The sequence below is a fragment of the Hydra viridissima genome, unplaced genomic scaffold, assembly GCF_058129835.1.
Source record: "Hydra viridissima isolate aposymbiotic clone 2 unplaced genomic scaffold, HvirCarnegie_v1 scaffold_11, whole genome shotgun sequence".
Classification (NCBI taxonomy): Eukaryota; Metazoa; Cnidaria; class Hydrozoa; order Anthoathecata; family Hydridae; genus Hydra; species Hydra viridissima.
The window spans coordinates 10047192-10069524 of NW_028324310.1; the positions used below are offsets into that span (position 1 = coordinate 10047192).

A 22333-nucleotide genomic window follows, 5' to 3' on the forward strand; every position below is an offset into this window, starting at 1 on the left:
TATTGTAAAAAAATTACCTTAATCCAACAGATTAAAGTCTTTGTCAATATACAATAAACTAAACATGTATAATATACATAAATATAGGTATATATTATAGTGAATATAATGTACACACATATAGATGTATATATATAGTTGTTTTAAGTCTTTTGAAAATACCATATTTTGAAAGCCAAATTAATATTCAACAGGAACATAATTTCAACATTTAGACTGTATATTTTGTTTGCCAGTATAACTTCACTGTAGGTTAACCGTTTATTATCGATTCCTTAGGTCTCTTGACTCACGCTATACTGATAAATTCTTAATAGCCTCAAGTCTTGAGCCAAATAACTTATTGACAAAGATTATATAATCTAATTAGATAAATTTTATCTAAATTTATTATTACATAATTACTTTTATTAAACCTATTTACAAAAGTAAAATGCTATATCTTTTTACATGCATCTTTAAACTGTTTACGAATTCGCGTAAGAACATTTTGCCTCACTCTACGTCACATTTTCAAAAAAAGCTCGGCTTCAATTTTTTTATAAGGCCTGGGTGCTTATTCACAACTCTTTCGTAAGTCAAAAATTTGCGTAAGTTTTGGCGTAAGTTTTGCGTAACTCATGCGCAACCTTAACTTTACGCAAACGCTACGAAAAAGTTGTGAATACCAAATAGTTACGCAAAAAATAGTTTGCGTAAGTTTTTCATAACTTTTGCTCAGCTACGCAAGAGTTACGGAAAAGTTGTGAATAAGCACCCAGATACGGCTATGCCGTATCCAGTGTTTTATATATCTATGTTTGAAGATGTCTCTAAACAACTGACGTCACAGTGCAGTGTTAATGTAGCACGAATTACAAACTATCAAAGATGAAAATAGAAACTTTTCATGGAAATTAAGTTCATAGAATGGAATTCCTAGAAAAAAAAAGTAGTTCAATTGGAAAAAAATCTTTCCAATTTTATTCCAATTGAAAACATGGAAGGGAACAGTAGTGGAAAAGGACGTGGACGAGGGAAAGGGAGAGGAAGAGGAAAAGCAAAAGAGACAGTAGTAGGAGCAGGAGCAGGTTCACCTTAGTATTTTATTTCTTATTTTGTTTTTAAAAAGAGTTTAACCTAAATGAATATTTTTCTTACCAAAATTTTAGTCTATTTTCCATGTGATCATAAGCTCTCCAATACATTTTACATAAGTGTATGTATATACTTTAATTACATACAAAAAGATTTAAGTAGTTAACAACACCACAAGTAATTGAAACTCAGGAAAGAAGCTACTTCCAGGATAAGTTTAGGCTAATCCTTACCTTGGATTTCCTCCTAAGAATATTCACCTTACTTAAACAATTAATCTCCAAATTGAAAAAGATTGATTTTTTCCTGTCTTCAATGATGAGCAATATACCAGTTTTTAGTTGAATTTCTATCCATGATTACTGTTATCATAGATGTATCTTAGAAGAGTTATAGCTACTATTGTCTTTGCAGTTTTTTGTAAATTTATGATGAAGATGTATGGTTACTTTCTAGTTATTTATTTCATGAAGAAGAAAAATGTCTGAGGTTATGCTACAGACTTTGTACTTTGGTTATATCATATGCTAGGAATTGCTCTTAAATTACTTTATTGAAGAAATTAATATCAAAACCTTTATTTCAGATTAAATAAATCATTTTAATATTTCAGTTTTTTTTTTTTTTTGTTTTCTTGTTAAAGTTATAAAACCAGAACAAGCTCAAAGTTATACACAACCAGAGCAAACTCCTGTTGTAGAATCTGTAAAGATTTCTGAGGCAAAATCAGATATTTTAAAGACAACAAAAGGTAATTAATTATTTAATACTTTAAAGCCAAAAAATTCATGTTTGCAATTTAAAAAATTAAAAATTATTCTAAAGGTTTTTCTATTTTTAAGTTTTATTGTAATTTCCAAAAGTGGTAGATTTAATTGCCTTAAATGCATTGCAATCAAGGCTTCAGCTATGACCTTAAAGGAAGTAAAATAAGGAAATAGGAACAGTTTTCAAAACTAACTAATGCAAGACAGGCAATTGTTTTAAAAAAACTTTTCTGTCCTATTATTTTTAAATTAGCAAAAATAGTGAATAAGGATATTTTACAAAATGTTATGAATGTTAGGCTTATAAAACTATAGTTTCTTTAGGTGATTAAAATGATTCTCAAATTTCACTTAATAAAGAACACAATATAGCAAAAGTTCTTCTTGTCACTAAATTACTGTATAAAAATAATGGATATATATATATATATATATATATATATATATATATATATATATATATATATATATATATATATATATATATATATATATATATATATATATATATATGTAATGTGTATATGTAATGTATATATAGTGTTTATATGTAGTTTTTATATTTAATATGTATATGTAATGTGAATAAATAATGAAGAAAAGTTACTCAATTCTTCAGCTTTGACTTGTACTCCTTAAAAGACAATTAATAGAAGCTTATGTTCAAATTGTTAAAGTTTCAGAGAAAAAAGATGATTGTCCTTGTTCTATGTTACTCAGTGCATAAGATTTTAAATAATTTTTGTAATAAGATTCTTTGCATTAAAAAAATAAGTTTAAAAAGATATATATTTTTGAATGCTATGATATTTGATTATGGACATTTTTATGTAGCTTTTTTGTTGTGCCAAAACTATGTCTGATGTTTATCTATTTTCTCTAATTTTCTGTTTAATTTTTATATTTCTTATATTTTAAATATGTAAGAAAGTTTTTTTCAACAATAAAATTATTTTAGTGTATAAAATAACAGCACTGTAATGTATATGAAATTGAATGCATTTTTCCACAGTTTTGCATTTAATACTTAATTCTGTAAACTTTATGAAATAAAGTTTTTCAGTGGATTGTTTTTATATATAAAAAGTTTAAGTAAACTTTCTTTAAGTTATTTTAAGTTCTAAGAGTTTTTTTTTTAATTTTTAGATATAGAACAAGCAGAAAAAAACTTAAAGGGTTTTTCTCTATCAGTTAATGGATCAAATGTTGCATCAAAAGCAAAAGAACATGAAGAAACAGCCCCTAAACAAAACCAATTCAAACAACAGCAACCAGAAAAACTTATTAAAGAAGTTTCTATGGAAGTAAAAAGAGGTATTTAACAGCATTAAAATAATAACATTTTTTGATAAAAATAGATGATAATTTGATTTATCTTTTGTTTTGTTTTTTTCAAATGCATAGAAATACTCTAATAAAAAAACAGTTGTTTTTTTTCAATAATGGTTTTTTTTTTGAACTGTCTGAGTTCAGTTGAATGACAAAACCTCATTAAAATGATATAAAATAGTAAATTAAATCAAAGATACTTGAAATATCTGATCCTATAAACAGCTTTAATAAATATTTCTTTAAGTATTATATGATCAACTAAAATGTTATACATTTTTGCTCAGAATTTTGATTTTATATTTATATAATTAGTTTTGGAGTTGGTACTTGTTAGTACCAACATTGTGGCATAAGAATTAGAGGGGTCTATCTGCTTTTTTTTTTTTTTTATAAGATTATATTAATAAAAGTTTTAACAATTAATAATAAAAACAAAAAATTTAAAAGTTATAAATAATATTATCAGTTTAATTATAAAACATAAATAACAAAAAAGATGTATTATTTTGATTTAAAAAAAATGACAGGAATAAAACATTTCAACTATGAAAAATTGAAAGCTGCATTCTCACAACAACAACAAAAATTAGATAGAACCCTATAATTCTTATGCAATAAAATGTTTGCGTGATTCTCAAAAATTCTTCAACTGTACTTTAAATGAAGTTTTCAAAATACAGATTTATTAAGTAAATCACCTTTTTTTACAGTTATTCAAAGTGGTAGTTGTTTTCACAGTAACAAATTCAGTTAGAATTACAGATCTGATAAAGAAATGTATGTTGAATTTATTTAAGAATTTAAACACTTTAAAAAAATATAGAACCTAAGTAAATATCATGATGAACTACACTGAATTCAACAGCATAAATCTTATATGGAGATATTTCTGAAGAAGAACAGATGAAACAGCTGTGTGCAAAGTTAGTACATGCAAAAAAATATTGAAAATTGCTGGTGATTCAATAAAAGGTCTACATTCCCATTTACTGTCTAAACATAAACTTAAAGTAATATTGAAATCGCAAGTACCAAGTTTATCCATGAGAGCTTCAAATTCAAAAAGTTTAAAAGAATCTCAAAATAAAAAACTGAAAATCACAAGCTATTTTTCTACAACATCAAAAAAATTGGAAAATCTATCTAAAGTGTTGGCAGGTATGACAGCAAAAGATGGTATATCATTTAGTACAATTTGTAATTTCATTGATATACAAGCCAGATTAGTTGCATGAAGATGTAAAAATGTCCCAAAATCATGTAATACTATCAGAAAATGGTCTTAGACAACTACAAGCAGATTAAAAAGCAAGTTATGAAGGAAATAATTGATCAAATATCAAGAGTCTCTAAATTTTCCTTTACACATGATGAGTAGACTTCTTTTGGAAACTGCAGGTATGAATGTGAATGTACATGAGTTGAAAAGCTATTGAAATATAGGTTTGATTTGAATTTTAGGGTCTATGCTAGCATAAAATTGATCAACAACTATGCTTTGCCCACACTCTACAGCTGGTAATTATATCAGTTCTTTACAAAAAAGACACCAGTCACTTGGAAGTTGATGAAAGTTTAGATGATGAGAATGCTTTTTTTGCAAATTTAGATAGCAATGATGATTTAGAATGATGATGATTATAATAGTGAATACGTTTATGAAGAGGAAGATTGTACTCAAGATTTTATTGTTAACAATTCATTGTTAATTTATGAAACATCTGAGGTTACGATTAAACATCAAATTGGACCTATTATAATTAAAGTCAAGGAAATTGTAAAAATGTTTAAAAGGAATTAAAAAAAAAAAAAAAAAAAAAAATTAAAATTATTTACAAAAGTAAATAATTGAGTTTAGAAAGGTAATCCATTTAACAATGAGTTGCAAAATCCTACGGAGAAGTTTGTTGCTTATGCTTGAAAGTTTTGACAAGTTAAAATATTGTGTTAAAAAGACAATTCTAGATTTAGAATTGGATTCCAATTTTGATGATTCAATTAAGATGAACAAAAAAGAATATTGAATCATATCAGATCTAGTAGTAGTAATTTTGACTCCCGTTAAAGCAACTGTGGAAGCACTCTGTTGATAAAACGCAACTTCAATTAAAGCTGAAATTGCATTAGAGTTTATGTTGGCTAAAAAAAAACAACAACAATCCGAAATCGGAAAACAATTGTGTGTCACCTCGAGTCACAGAATTATAGAGAGGAGAACACCATTAAGCAGCATAGTTTATTATCTTCATAATCCCCAGGTTACTTCATTGAAAATCCATGATGTTTTTTGTACCAAATACAAGTGCTTAAAATAAAAAAAGTTATAATAAACCTAATAAAGCATCTAAACTTGGCAGATATAATGACATCAGCAATAAATACGGCTTACAAGTGTGGAGTCAGAATGACCATTCTTAGCGCCTGGGTTATTCTAAAGAAATTGAACGCGATTAAACAACGAAATGATTGATACTTTCAGTTTTTTAAGGTGGTACTTTCAAAAATTAACATAATTCATGTATACTCATGTATATTCATATTATTTTTTTTTATATTGTGTTATCTTGTTAATGTATTGTTTTATAGTTTAAATTACTTAGGTTTATTAGTAAATGAACTATTTTAGTTAACTAAAAAATGAAAAATGATTGATTTATTGATAATATAATTATTTCTTCAATAAAGAAATTATTTTTCAGTGTTTGATGATAACTTCAAAATTTGTTCTTCACATGCTTCACTACCAATGATTTATTCTCTTCTCTATTTAATCCTAGGATTTCCCAGGGATAAATTTCTCAATCCCAAAATCCTGGGATTGAAAATGTCCGGGATTTTGCCATCCCTAACTCCAGGCTCATATTTGTTAGATGAAAATTAATATTAAAGTATAGAAGATAAAAAAATACTGTGAAGTTAAATAAAATTTAAATACATAAAAATGAAAGAACATATTTTACTCTTCCCTTGTTTTTATTCTTATATAAGTATCAATAAAAGCATCAAATACAGCATGTTAGGAATTATGATTACAAGTTTTAATCTTGCTGGTAAAAAAAAACTTCAATAAATGATAAAAAAAAGCAGATAGCTGTTGTAAGTCATTGATGGCTTTTTATAAATAATATTTAGATATTTTTATTGTTATTGAACAATAGTTTATTTGCTATGCTATTTTCAGAGCTTGCTGTTGAACCTACCAAACCAGCTTCACTTTTATCAATTGGATCAACATCATTCACTTCAGAAACAAGAGGGAGAGGTATATTTTATTGTTATAGTTTTGAATTTCTTAGTTGTGCACTATTTTATTTAGTTCTCAAAGAAATACTTTGAATATTTTTATATTGATTTGTATAGAGTGCTGTCATTTTCAGACCAGTTTAATTCTAATTGGTAAAGTAACCTGAGGCAAATTGAAAAAAAAAAAATTCTTAAATTTGCTGAAATCATTTTATAAAATATGAAATTTTGTCTTTGGTTCATTCATACCAACAGCTTTTTTACATTATTGGGGAAAGTCTTTTGAACTAACAATTATTAGTCTGCCTCATTTTCCCCTGAATCTGGAAAAGCATTTACATGTTTAGAGTTAAGTATAATAACTCGGTTATAAAAATTAAAATATCAACATTAATATTCAATTACAAACTCATCCTATCATGCTATTAAAAATGCCCTCTCTGAGCATCTGCAATTACATAAATTATATGATTTTAAGGAAGTAAAATAATGATAGCCAGTTTTTTGCCATAAAAAATTTGAATTACAGAATGCTTCTAAAGTAGAAAGAAAAAACTTTAGCTCTCAGAGTTCCCTGCTTAGTAAGATAGGTAATTATTTTAACAGGTTCACGTTATCACAAAAAGTGAAAAAAAGACTTAAATGTTGTTAACTTCATAAGCTACGCAGTTCTTTTTTTTTTTAAAGAAACACAATTCTTTCCAACACATCAATAAAGGGTTTTAAATGCAATTCACCTTGCTTTACCAGTAAAAGTGGTAACAATCTCAAAATTTTGAAGTTTCTATCTTTTTGTTAATTTTTAAAAGCAAGCTTTAGAATCAATATTAAAACGACCTTATTTGTTATGCAACCAATATGGCAAGTTATATGGTAAAATTTGGAAGATTAATGTCCAGCATTCACCTAGGATGTTTTGTACATGTTGTTTATCTTGCAGTTAGTGATGTGTTATTTTCTAAAAAAAGACAATTGTCAGCATCTGTTGGCACTACAACTTAATATTTAATGAAGGTAAAACTGATAATTAAGATGATGACACTGATGAATTGATGAGGAATATGGTTATAAAAATTTGAATTACTGCCAGTTATTTTTAAAATTTAAACAGTTATGAAAAATATCTTTAGAAGTTCATTTAGGAGAAATTTGGAAAAGAGATAAAACTAATATCTGACTGCAAGACAATGTGGATTTTTTCTCTAATTATTATGATTCAAATACTTATAAAGTTACTTGATCAATCAAATACAGAAAGTTATAATTGACTTCAAAATGATGTTAAGCTTCAACTAGAAAGAAACTGTGACTTAACAAGTTTTTTTTAACAAAAAGAAAATTCTTTAGCTTTGTTGGTAAAATTAAATGAATGCGGTAAAAAGATTTTGGATCAAAATAAAGAAAAATATATTATTTATACTAACTACTGTGGTGTGACCTAACATAGTCCTATGCTTTATGAAAGTCCTTATTTAAGAAATAACAAATTTTGTTTATATAAAATAAACATTTAGAGAAAAAAAATTAGCTATTGTAACTAACTAGATATCTAGTTATAGAAGATTTAGAATATCTTAAAAAAATAATATAGTGTGTTATACTACACCTCAACTTTGTAACAAAATTGACACAGAAAACATGCTTTTCTATATTCTTTTGAGTTTTTCAAAAAAAAATTCTTTTTTTTTAAAATTGCTTCAAAAAGTCTCATTTTTTTACCTGGAAAAATGAAATTATTTAAATAAATTTAAAATGAACCACTACCAGTTTCTTATGAAGTATATTTAATACTAATGTTAAAGTTATAAAAGAAAATTTTTTTCTGTTTCTTATTTTTTCAGCAAAAGGATATTTTAATAATTCTTTAAAAAAAAAAATTTATTTTAGAGTACAAAATTCCTAAAAGACCAGGACTTGGAACTGCTGGAAGACCTATTAAACTTGTTGCCAACTTTTACCCAATAAAAATTCCTGATATTGTCATTCATCAATATGATGTTGCAATAAATGATGATAAACTTCCAAAAAATTTAAATCAGAATATTATTCGTGAGTTTGTTGAATACAACCCAAAACTCTTCAAGAGCTTGCCAGTGTTCGACGGAAGAAAAAACCTATATACCAAAGATCCTTTTGATTTTACTGGAAAAGTAAGTTGTTAAGATAATTTAAGAAAAAAGGCAACTGTTCCTGATTATGTTTTTAGGAGAGTCAGTTAAGAGTTTCTCAAAGTTTCTCAAAGCTTAAAATATATGTGCTAAACCATGATTAATGTATAAATCTTTTTGCTTTTTTTTGGATTTCTAATGACACTTTTTTTACTTTATTTATTACAAATATATTGACTGCAAATAATAAGTATACTTGCTATGTATATATTTGTACCATGTAGTATGTATAGAAATGTCTCCACATTATTGGTCTTTCAAACTGAAATATTAATATTTGGTATAAGTGTCCATGGTCCCATCTTCCTGCTGTATTTCAGGAAAGCTACTTCATATGTTCTATAGCCAATGTATTAAAGAAATCCTAAAGTTTTTAGACATTGTGATAATTTGTTTATGAGAGAATATTACAAAAAAAAACAGCAAATTCAACTTTTTTGTTAAAAACTTTCACTCTTATGCATATGTTGCCTGGTTATTATTGAATTGACAAACATCAGGCTAAAAAGAAATAATGCAAATTTGAATCCTGTTAAGGTTTAGAAATTTATACAGCAAAGTACCCCTAACAACTCTTTTTGTAATATCATTTCGATAAAAATATTGTAAATTTTTAATTAGAAATTTTTAAAACTTGCTATTATTAAAAACTATAAAAATGAATTTTTCTTTCATAGAGCCTGCTTTTAAAAATACTTGAAAGTAGTGATTTTAAAATACTTGAAAGCAGTTATTTTTCTAAATATAGCTGCATATAAGTTTTATCGATGTAGTTTTTACTACTTTTTTTTATAGAAAGAATTTAAGTTGCTTTTTAAAGAGGAGGATAGACAGAGAGAGATAAAGGTAATTATTATTTCTCATCAAAGATTTACAAATGTTTTTTTTTATAAAAATTATAAGAATATATGAAGTTGCACATATTTAGAAGTTTTTCATAAATTTTAAAGTATTTATGATAATTACAATGATAATGTGCAGAAATAATCTTTTGCTAGGGATTATGGCTAAAGGTAAACAATTGAAATAAAAAAAAAACATTTAAAAAAAAATTTTTTTTTAGGGTGAGTTTTAAGCAACAAAATAGGAGAATAATAAAAATAATAGATAGTAGATATAATAACAGAAATAATAGATAGTAGGTATAATTCAATTCCCTTTAATTCTTTTAAGTAAAATGAAGACCTGTTTAAATTGCATCTTACATTTCTAAGAACAGTCATTATGAGATTTTATTTCCTAATCTAAGGTAATCTGAAATCTATGGTTTTGATTTTCCATTAAAAAATGCAATCAAGTCTTTATATGCTCCTATTCCATTTTGTTGCCATCCCCTGTAAGCTTGGTGTTTTCATATTCACTCGTCAAATCTTTTATGTCATGATTTTATGGCTTGATATTTCAATAGGTATATGCCCAAATATCCAATAAATGAATAACTTATTGTATTAATGTTAATAATAAGCAAATCATTATCCCTCTTCTTACATTTAATCTTTTGTTCTAATGTGAAATAAAATCTTATTTCTTCTTTCATTCAATCTTGTGTCTGCAGCAAATGGTTCTGCAAGTGTGACTCTCTAATATCACTTTCAATTTGGATCTGATTATGGCATGTTAAAGACTAAATTAAAGACTAATATAAGAGGCATGTAGTAATCAAATAATGAACCAAATGTGGGAAAGATTTTTTTTACATTGTTTAAATAATTTATCTATCCATTTAACAAATTCATTTTTTTTGATGCTAATGTTTGAAAAGTTTTGAAAAGACTAAAGGTCCAAAGTCACATTTCTGCAACTTGGTTTGAATAAAATTATTTCCAGTTTTTTATTTGAAAGGTAACCAGAACTTAAATTGCTTGTTTTCAGTGGTTCACAAGTAAAAATGTTAAAAAGAAAACTGGCTAGAAATCTGATAGTATAACCAAAAAATCAGCCATTGGCTAAAGAACTGATCATAGAATCTGTGCCCAAGTCTTGCTGAAAATTAACTCACAAGGCATCAGCTTCCTCTATTTTAACCCCTGCAATTTTAGTTATTGAAATTGCAGGAATTAGAAAAAAATATCTTATTGTGTTTTGATGTGTTGAGAAGAAAATCTTTGTTATCTTGATTTTATTTTCTTTTAAATAAGCACCTATATATAAAAAGTTCATCTTGAAGCTAATATTATCATGTTTTAAATAACTTTAAAGTTGATAAAATAAGTATTTTATAAGATTTCCCTGTTTTTTCTTGACTAAATTTTTTTCTTAAAGTAATTTTTTTCAGTTGAACAAAAAGTATTTAGAATTGCTAGACATTAAAAGTTGTTTTGCACTACTTTTAGTATTCAAATTAATTCTATTTGGTATTTATGCTTAATTCCGATGCTGAAGACTCAAATATTTAACTTTTAAAATGTAACTTTTAATTGGGTTTTTAATTCATGTTAAGCTTGGCATATCAAATGGTAAGTTATCAAAAGGTGAGAAGTTAAATTTGAGGCTAACAATACACTTAATTAATATCTAATTATTTGCTTCAGTATTTTTTGATTCCTTGGAGTGGCTTCACATGACATTGATTTTTGATTTCTAAATTTAATGAAATTCCTAAAATAGTTCTTTCTAAGAATTCTTAAATAATACTCAAAGTATAAAATATGATTAATGAGATTTTTCAAAGTTGTTTAACTTATAAATTTATAATTCTCAAATCAATTTTCAATTTTTTATAAGTTAAATAAAACATGTAAAGCTATTATATTTTTCTATGTTTTCACAAAATATCTATACTGTTAAATTGTTAGCTTTCATTGAAATATTTTTTTCATAGTTTATTATATTTAAGATAAATAAAAAAAAAAAAAGAAGCATGCTGCATAAATTAAGTTTTTCTTCAATGAATTTTAAGTTATGCAATATGTTTGTACAATCAGTTTTACATGGGTTAAATGAAAGTTAATCTTTAGAGGTGACCAAGTTTTACAGCAATTATGAAATTCACCATAAATAAAAGCTAATGAGTCACTCAAAACTTCTCATCCAAAAATTAAAATTGTGGTTAGCACATTTTTTCAACTCTGTCCAAAAATTGATCAAATCAAAATTTCTGTCAATATGAGCAAAATTTAGTTGTTCCTAAGAGTGCCAGCAAAGTTATTTCTTTCAGCAATTAACATTCAAATTCAAACACAGATATTATAAATGCACTAAATGACTTCTAGTGCATAACAAAGAAAAAATATTTCTAGGATTTTTCGCTCGGAAAGGAGTATCTTACAGCTTTTTTACCTATTCAATTGAGCAGATGCAGGCTTAATGGCTCACTTTCTATAGTTAAGGCCCTGTCAGCAGATTGATCTTCAATGAGAACAGAAATTTCACGTAGAACAAAAACATGGAGGGTAAAAGCTAAATTGAATTTAATTTTCATTATGAATATAAACTATTAAAGCATGGTCATGGAGAGAATTCACTTTTGTTGCAGCAAGATGCTTTACAATACAATCGATGCAAATGTGTTATCAAAAATGCTAATGATTTTAAATGTCAAATAACAATCATTGTTATGTCTGAGAGTGACACAAAATACCAAAATGAGGAGATTGGTTTACCTTTCATTAAATTGGTTTAGAAGCTAATATTGGAAAATATAAGAAAATGTACATTATCATAACTATCTATTTCATATGATCAGAATTTATTTTATGGTTGATTTTATTAAAGCTTTAAAATATCCTTTCAATTGCAAATTAAAGAAAGGTTAAAAATAATGTTTGTTAAAAAATGTCTTTATCTGTTGCATAAGTTTAACATGGAATTAGCTATATGAGAATATCGGAATGGCAGCAGATAAAACATTCAACAGGCAGTTCTTAATTATGTTTCAAGTTTTTTGTAAAAAAATATCATTAACATTAACCTCTAACTTTTTTTTAATAAGTATGCAACAAATCACATAAAAGATAAAACTATATTTAGGTAACTCTTCAATGGACTGCCCAAATAAATTTACGAGCATTAGATGATTCATTAAAATCTAATTCCAAAGAATTAGTTCCTAAGGAAGCAATCCAATGTTTGGATGTTGTCTTGAGGCAGGCAGCCTCCCTGAAGTAAGTTTCTTATATGAAAGTTAATATATTCTTTATTTATATAGTATATTTTTTTATATACTATACACTGAATGTACTTAGTTGCTGTTCTGTTTAGAAGTTAATTACTTGAGAGTTTAAAGTTTTATGAAATAGCCTATTTAAAAGTATGTTAATGTATAGTTTTATCTTCAAAATGTATGCAACTTTAACCCTCTATCCGGCACATTATGATCAAACTACTAAAAAAATTTTTTTAATGAATTTTTTGTAAGAATATGGCATTATGTGCTAGAAAAAAACACAAAATAAATCTTTTTGATAATTATTATTGTTTTATGATTTGTTGCATATATGCAACTTTGCCGAAAAGAGGTATAGAAAATAACGCTTTTTTTTTTAAAAAAAATAATAATAATAATAGTAATATGGGTAAATTCAGGCATGTTTAATAGACCGTTGTAGTTTTAAAATAATTTCTTCTTACTATAGTTATATATTATCTAATTTTATTGTACATGGAAGTCTTTGAAGCAGTTTCTATCCTTGTTCAAACAAAGTTGTATTTTACATTTTGAACAAGCAAAAGAACAGGTCATGTTACATATTCTGCACCGCCCCCTTTTATCCTTGATTTCGGGCCAGTGGCAGAATCCATCATATCTTATATCACTAATTGGTTTTGGGTTTGATGGCTTTCTTCCGAGAGTCTTTAAAGGTGAGAAACTTCTTTTGGGACGACCAACTTTTTTTTCTGGATCTTTGTCTTTGAGCTTCAACGCTGTTGCTACCTGTAAAATAAATCTTCTTAAAGTCAGCTGTTTTTTTTTAGGCACTTGAAGTTTAGAACAGTGCCTTCGGTATAACAACCAAGCATTTATCTTTGATATGTCAATGCAGTGAAAAATCAATTTTAAGTACCACCGTTTTTTAGTGTTTATTCTCGTGCGGTATAATGGTATCAGCATGTCTGCCAGATCTACTCCTCCCATTGACACATTGTATGCAACAACAATATCAGGAGTTTTGACATCAACATATACTTTCTTTTTGCTGTCAAACCATTTGACTTTCGTTGATCCTGTGACACCAGCATGTGTTGATCCAACTATAACGGCTTTGCTATCAAACCATTTTACTAAATGTATCCCAGAATTCTGATCCACTTGGTAGTCCCATGATCCTCTTCCTTGAGATTTCAATACTATGTCAGATAAAAGTGGGCATTTTCCGATTCGATTACTACGGAAAGTTCCTGTAGCTAATATTCCCATAGTTTTCAGTTTATTAATTAATGGCAATGTAGAAAACCAGTTGTCAAAGTATATACGGAAGTTTTTGTGTTTAGGCATTTCTTGAACTAGTCGAAGTATTATATCCTCAGCACCGCAAGTTTGGCCACCTGCACTAGTAGCACCTGCGTAGATGAAAAAGTCGCATATTATGCCTGACTTTCCTGCTCTAACAAAATTTTTAAAACCCCATTTGTGGATTTTTTTGGGCATATACTGACATATCCCACTGCGTTTTGTTTTTGCAGGTATCATTTGCTCATCTACCGATTGGTCTTGCTCTTGTTCAATTTTGATGCAGTTATTACGAACAGCATCTAATACAGGTTTAACCTTAAACAATTTCCCAGAGTATTTATTTTTTGTAGTATTGTCCACTGCATGCAAGAACCTTCTAAGACATTCATAACGCTTTAAATTCATAACATCAGCAACAGCATCGCATCAAAGTTCTGTTGACCAAAACGATTCATAGCTAGGGAGGCGAACTAATGACATCAACATCTGAACACCTAAGAATTGTTCAATCTCTTTTAAGTTTGTGGCTATACTAGTGCCTGTTACCTGGACACTATAGAGATTAGTTTGTTCAACTAAGTTCTGGGTGATGCTATCATCCCAAAATAGTTTAAAATACTCAAATGGTGTCATGTCATTGCGTTCTGGTAGAGAAAATTCCTCTCCTTGGAACGCTGCATCAAATATTGGTAGTTGCGTTTTCCTCCATTTATAGACTGGCTTCTTTGCAGACTTTCTTTTCCACAGAATCACATCATCCTCATAATCACTAAAATTTATTTTAAGTAATATGTATAATATATATATATATATATATATATATATATATATATATATATATATATATATATATATATATATATATATATATATTATACATATTGCTTGAAATTTATTTTAAGTAATATGTATAATATATATATATATATATATATATATATATATATATATATATATATATATATATATATATATATATATATATATATATATATATATATATATATATATATATATATTATACATATTGCTTGAAATATACTTTTGGATTTAAAGAGGCATTGTATTTATCAATTTGAATAAAGAATCTCACATTTTGGAAATATGTATATATATAATTTTTTAAATATGAGATTCATTATTCAAATTGATACATACCATGACTCTTCGGATCCTAGAGTCATGTTGAATGGTGAAAAACCACTTTCTTCTTCTTCTTCTTCTTCTTCTTCAGTCCTAAAGATAAAAAAATTAATGTAAATTTACATCAATTCTCAAAGCAAATCAATGGTAATCAAAACTGACTCACTCAGATTCTTCAGAACTGAAAACAACATTGCCAATTTCAAGTTCTGCCTCATTCCCTGATTCATCTGATTTCACTAAGTCTGATAACTCAGAATTAGAATCTGGTTCAAGTACGTAATTAACAGCTTCTTGTACAGTAAAATTTCGAATTCTACAAGTTTTTGTAGGAGCTACCAGAGAAATCATATAGTAAAAAAAAATGATCATTTTTTATACCTTGATCCGACAATGTTGCACATTTGCAACAAATAAATTAGGAGGTAAATCTAACAATATCTTATGCTTGTTTTAGTTTATAATGACACTAATATAAAACTTCAATCATAGCACATAACAATTAAAAAGTTTTAAGCGTCAGCATGGGTTTTCCTATATTCAAAAATGAGCATTAACGATAGTAACTAAACTTTACTAAAAATAGCACTTCTCTTTTGAGCTGCCATTATTCAAAAGAAAATGTTATTGTGGTTATATTGCGTCAAAATAAAAATAGAAAGATCTAAAATACATATTTCAAAACTGCTAATGTTGTGGATAAACTTTATAACCAAAAAAATTATCAGCAAATCATTTGTTGCAAATATGCAACACAAACGGGAAAAGGGTTAATAACAACAGTTTTTTCCTACAATAGCAAACAAGAAAGATTTGAAGGTGTAAGGTTTAGAATAAATTACATCACTCATTTTTGGTGACTTTCCATAACCTGAAGCAGAAAATATTTCTACTTTTTGTTCTTTACATAAAATCTAAACTTAACCAGGTACCAATCCTTTGATGAAGGAATGTTATATTTTAAATTTTGAAGAACAGAGCAAAAGATGGACCAAAATACATATCTAATGTTTTGTTGCATATTCATTACCAATACAATGTGTTACTTGATAAGCTTCCTTATCAGAAGTAGTTTTATAACGGGTATATGATAGTTTTCTAAAATGATAATCAAAAACTTTTTTTTGGGCATGACATAAGTTATATTTTTCAATAAAATATCAACCAACTTTAGTAAACATTTTTTAAAGTTTCCCAATAATTTTATTCCATTATTATAAAATGAAACTGATTTTTTCTGGAAATTATCCATTCTTGGCTGCAATAGCTTCTGCATGCAAAATGTTTTCCAGCAAGGAATTTATTTAAGTCTTCTTTAATAGATAATAGTCACTGAAGGCCAAGTCTTGTTATTTAAATTATGGTTGATGGTCAAGAAATTTGTATTTTAGTTCATTGGTTTCAGTCATTATCAAAGCATTCTTGTAAGCATGTGTGTTGCCTTGATGAAAAACGATTTTTTTTCTTCACTAACCTTGGTCTGAGCTCACAAATTTTCTTATCCAGTTGATTCAAAAAGCTTGTATAATAAAAAGGAATGATTTTTTCGCTTTTTGAAGGTGACATCAAAATTAATCAGATATCTTGTACGGCTGCTGTTGTGTCAAATAACTGAGCACTTTATTCTGACCCACCCCTGGTATTAAATACAGAGCGTAAAATATTCTCTCCTGTTGCATTAGCAACATTTAGAACTCCTAACATAATTTCTATTTTAGAATATGAAACAAGTACACTTTTTTGTGTTTGATCAGTATGAGCTGGTAGTAGCCATCAAAGTAAACTGATCAGTATGAGCTGGTAGTAGCCATCAAAGTAAACTGATCAGTATGAGCTGGTAGTAGCCATCAAAGTAAACTGATCAGTATGAGCTGGTAGTAGCCATCAAAGTAAACTGATCAGTATGAGCTGGTAGTAGCCATCAAAGTAAACAAAGTAATGAGAATCAGTTAAGAACATTTCTTTTTCATATGCAGAAATTTCAGATTGATACTTCTATCCTGCTGTCCTAATGCTGCTAACAGATGCTGAAAGTTTTAAAACATCTTGAGGTTGAGCACTTAAGATTCTGCTGCAGCTGCAATATATGCACCATTTTGATTATTTGTATTTGTACAGTCTAATGCAGCCTCCAAATGCTAGAAAATGTCAGCAGATGAGTTAAGTTTTTCTGCTTGATTGATTTAAATGATGATAACTTTTTAAAAACTACTTTGTGTTCCTAACTAGGTTCACTATTGTTATCTTAACATTAGGACAGTTTTACTATTTCAGCAACTGCACATTTTCTGCTTTGTTCTTTTTTATTTGAACAAAACCTTTTTTTTCTTTCTCAGATAATTCTGTATCAGTTCCACTGATAATATACTTCCTCTTAGAATGCTGACCAATAATCAATCATTTGTCTTTTTTTTTTGTCAATCATTTTCTATCATATTCACTGAACTTCCTTATTATATATGTATATATGTTAGGGTGGCCAAAAAATCATTTTTTCTTGTGTTATTGTTTTTTTAATATCGTCTTAACAATAAGACCTGTAAAAAAACTTTTATTCTGTTTATATTTAATGATTGCTCAAACCACTCCAATTTTCTTCAGGATTCCCTGAATTACAGTTTATCAAAACAAACTTGCATGTCATGCCACACCAGTAACACATTCCAAGTAAATTCAACTGAATTTGGTCTCTGTTGCTGTAGATAGATGTTAAGTGTTAAAAAAGACAAGTTACAGATCTAAGTGAATACTACAATAAATGTTTTTATGAGTAATCTATTGGTCTTTAACTGCTGATGTTGATTATTATTGCAACATTGTCTATGCAGCCAGTGTTCATTTGCTACTGTTGGGAATTCAGTTTTAGTGATCTTCAACCAATTTAATTAGTCTCTGCATTTCTGTTTTATTTTTTGTTATAAATGAGTTAAAATCTGACATCAAGGTTTATCATTTATGATTTTAAATGATTCTACAAAGTGCGTGTTCTGGATATATACTGGTGAGCTATATACTGAAGTTATTAAATTTAAGGGATTGGTTCATCCAGCACACTGGTTATTGCATGCAAAATATAGATTGTAGAATGTTTTAAAATGCTTAGTTGTTGTATTTATTAATTAATCTCAATTGAGTGTATTAAGCAACTTCTTATATATATATATATATATATATATATATATATATATATATATATATATATATATATATATATATATATATATATATATATATATATATATATATGGGAGAGGTGGGTAGCCCTGGACATTTATTAATAGAGATATAATCTTTTTATAATAGAGATATAATATGCAAAAGGAATGAAAGTAGAAACACTTATTTATTGAATTAATAATAAATACACAATAATAGAGTATTTGACAAAAGCACAAAACTTAAAATGAATTATATTACATAATCAACAACTTCCAAGATTGAAGGTTAGCCCTGGACAAAATCTTTATACATAATATCAATTTTTTTTTTTTTTTTATCAATGGTTAGATTCATAATTTAAATTACATAATGCCACACTGACATCCCAGTATTGTAATCTGTGGTATGAATAGTTCTAACACAATTTTTATGCCTAATCTTGCAGGATTATGGGAATATTTTTAGATTCAGGGTTGCAGGACTTTTAAAGTCTTAAAATATGTAAAGCATTAAGTTTAATCTTTGTCAAATGTAACATAAACTGTGTCCAAAATTGTAAAAATTTTTTGTTTAACAGTTTTTGACCTTATTTTCTTTTCTTTCAAAAAATCCTCACTCAGTTCTCTGCTAGTTCTCTCCTTCCATTACAAATTTTCTTTTATTTGAGTAAACTATGTAATCACTTTAGAAGAACAATTGTTAAGTTTTTAGTGAAAAGGCAAGAAGTTATGACAAAAAAACTATAAACTTTTAGCTTTTATAAACTTTTGCATGCTACTTTATATTAGCCATTTACTAATTGAAAACAAATTGAAAAACAGTGAGCTTGAATACCCAACATTTGAGTTCTTATCAAAGTGAGAAAATGTGAAGTATGATTTATCATCAATTATGAAATCACACCCATAAAATTTTCTACACAATCTGCCACAACATGTTTGTAACTTGGACACTTGCTCAGGAGTATGGGCTGGAATGGTCTGTTTTTTTGGTAAACAATATTTGTGTGTTGCATACACACAATTGTATATACAATGTGAGATTGGCTACACTTGAGCTTTTGAGCAATTTGTCAGGTGGAAATGCCAGAACGACCATCAATCATGCTTTTCAACTTGGTGATATTGGTTTTAATCATTATTTTAGCTTTTCGACCAGAACCAACAACATGAAGTTTTGATTTGCCTTTTTCCCACATTGAAATGTATCTGTAAATGCTTGCTTTTGGGTGATTTTCTTTCAAAAAATGATCCACGTTGACTTTTCTACCTTCCTTGAAATGCAAATCACAATACCTGTACACACAATCAATCAAACTTTCATGCTTCATTTTGATGTAAATTAAAAAATAGTAAGAATATTTTCATAAAGCTTTGCCAGCAGCAGCTACAGAGAGTGGGCTCTAAAATAGAAACAATAAATGAATCAGTGCATAAAAAAAATTCAAAAATAAAAACCGTTAAAAAAATCTCAAATTTTACTGTTCAGCTGTTAAAAAGTTAAAGGTAAATAAGAATTAGATAAAGTAATAAGTAAATCAAATACAATGATACATAGTTCTGATGGTATTAAACAATATTTCGCATTCTTAACCAATTGCTTTGGTGCATTAGGACAGATATTTAGCATATAACACAGCTTTGTTAAATGTTTTTGTGGTACTTAAGGTTTAATAACTTCTTTAGTTTCAGCTATACATTAAGCGTCTGGGGTTACCTGCTGTCTGGGGCTACCAGCCTCTCCCTTATAAATATATATAGAACAATTTCTAAAGAATATAAGTATATAATTGCACTTCTAAAATCATAGTAAATTTTTTTTTTCAGGTATATTCCTTTGGGTTCAAGGTTTTTCTCCTCTAATGGAGCTGTAAATATTGGAAGTGGGTTGGAAGTATGGCATGGTTACCATATGAGTGTGCGACCAAGTCAATGGAAAATGTTGATGAATGTTGATGTGAGTGCCACTGCGTTTCATCGATCTATTTTGGTTACTGAATATCTATATGAAGTAACTGGTCATGATTGTAACAATAGAAAACAACTAACAGATTCAGATCGAAAACGGTTTGAGAAAGAAATAAAAGGTTTGCATTTAACAGCAGTTTTGTATACATTGTAAACATTTTGTATTTTCAGTTACTTGTTTAAAATTTTTTCCCATCTAGTTGTACCCTATTCCAAATCCTACAAGTCAATAACAATAATCTTAAGGCTTAGTCACTGCTCAGTCTTGACTAAGCAAAGAAAATGTGATTGAAAAAAAAAAAAAAAAATGAATTTATTGTATATAAATATATGTATGTATAGCACATATATGCTATATTACTAATCTGTAGTTTAAGTTTATTCTAAATTTAAATAGTTAATCAATTTGAAATCAAATTTAATTTTATTAATAAAATGCTCTTGTTTTATCTTCAAATACTTTGTTTTAGAACTTAAATTTTTAGGACTTTATTTTTCTAGGACTTAAAATCGAGATTACCTATATGGGTAATCAAAGAAGAAAGTATAAAGTGAATCGAGTCACTGAAAAAGTTGCTTCACAACAAATGTTTTCTATTGAAGAGAACGGAAAGAAAAAAGATATTAGTGTTGCAGACTATTTTAAGCAAGAAAAGAATGTAAACTTAAGGTATGTTAAAAAAATTTTCATAATTACTAAGGTTTCTTGAGATTTCAAGTAATACCTTGGTATCATTGCTGTAGTGATACCTGAAGCTTAATGTAAAATCTCAAGGATTGAAAAGTGATCCTTTTACTTTGGAGAGACTATGTATTTAAATGGTACAAAAAAAGAAGAGTGACCCAAGTTGCTCCACCAATAGAATATATAATAAAAAGAGGTCTACGGAGAGCATGCATCAATTTACTAAACCATTAACAATAGTTAAATTACAAATGTCACTTTTAACAAAACCATTAACAATAACAAAATTATTAATGTCACTTTTAATAGTCGCTTTTAACACTTTTTAATTTTTAAAACTCCATAGTTTTAAAAATAAGAAACAAGAAAAAAATTAAGAAAACTAAAAGTTAGAAAGGTGATTAAAACTAAGAGTTGGAAATGTGTCAACTAAAATTTAAATAAAAATTATTGTTTAGCAAATTTTTCTCTTAAAAAGACAAATGTAAAGGATTCTTTTAAACAAAATCAGTTTTTATTAATGATCATTTTACAGGAAGTAGAATAGAGATAAGCTAAGCTTACCAGCAGTGTATTGCTAAAGATAACAACTAGTTTAGGAAAGACTCTATTGACATAAAGTTATTATAAGGTCCATACCTTGTGCCTGTAATTCCATGTTTATGATTATTGTTTCAGGATACTTATCCAGACTTTGATCAGCTGTAGTTCTTTTGTATATTTTTGTGTATTACATCTATCTTTAACATAAAGAATGGGACAGTACAACTAATAGAAGACCACTTTTTTTATATTTTTAACTAAATCATTTTGGAAACTGAGAATTGTTAGTTTAACTTCTTTTGAAAACTGTTTTGCAACACTACAAACTATTTCATCATTTTTACGGTGTTTATTATGATATTGTTGCTGTAGTTAATGGAAAATAGTTTGCTGATTACAACAAAAAAGTTTCCAAGATTAAGTTAAAATTGTGAAGCTTAATTTAGATGTTGCAAGATATGTTTATGTTTCTCTAAAGGTTTGTTTTGTAAAAAAGTTTGTAAGAAAAAAAAATCTTTGCTCAAATTCATGTTAAAAGATGCCATCTGAAAAAATCATCAAACTTTTTTTTGTGGCAAATCATTTTTCAGAGAAATTTCAATTTTTATGTGCAAGAAAACAGCTTTCTTCTTTGTTTTATCTGTAGCAATTTCCTGTTGTGATAGATTACTCAGACTTCTTAAAAGGAAATGAAATATCTTTTCATGTTTATATTAAGTTTCCTTAGAAGAATTATATTCAATAAAAAGTTTCAATGTAAATTACTTCTAAGGTATTTTAAGGTGCAGTTTTCTGATTTTCTGCCTTTAACAAAATTATATTTTCTGATTTTATCCTTCTAGAATCTCCATTATTGT

The 22333-nt window shown here is 27.3% G+C and overlaps 1 protein-coding gene across 4 annotated transcripts in view; it reads left to right on the forward strand.

Moving 5' to 3' along the window:
- The first annotated feature begins 814 nt into the window (after positions 1-814).
- LOC145191094 (protein argonaute-1-like) overlaps positions 815-22333 on the forward strand; it is a 33347-nt gene continuing 11828 nt past the window's right edge. The window contains exons 1-9 of one of the 4 annotated variants that reach the window (XM_090066277.1): positions 815-1070; positions 1721-1828; positions 2991-3158; positions 6358-6438; positions 8307-8569; positions 9383-9433; positions 12557-12690; positions 20108-20367; positions 20750-20918. In XM_090066277.1, coding sequence (XP_089922403.1) covers positions 980-1070; positions 1721-1828; positions 2991-3158; positions 6358-6438; positions 8307-8569; positions 9383-9433; positions 12557-12690; positions 20108-20367; positions 20750-20918 — 1325 coding nt within the window. In that variant the 5' untranslated portion in view covers positions 815-979. Of the gene's footprint in view, positions 1071-1720; positions 1829-2990; positions 3159-6357; positions 6439-8306; positions 8570-9382; positions 9434-12556; positions 12691-20107; positions 20368-20749; positions 20919-22333 lie in introns of those variants that run through there. The other 3 variants (XM_090066278.1, XM_090066280.1, XM_090066279.1) reach the window with 3 other exon arrangements.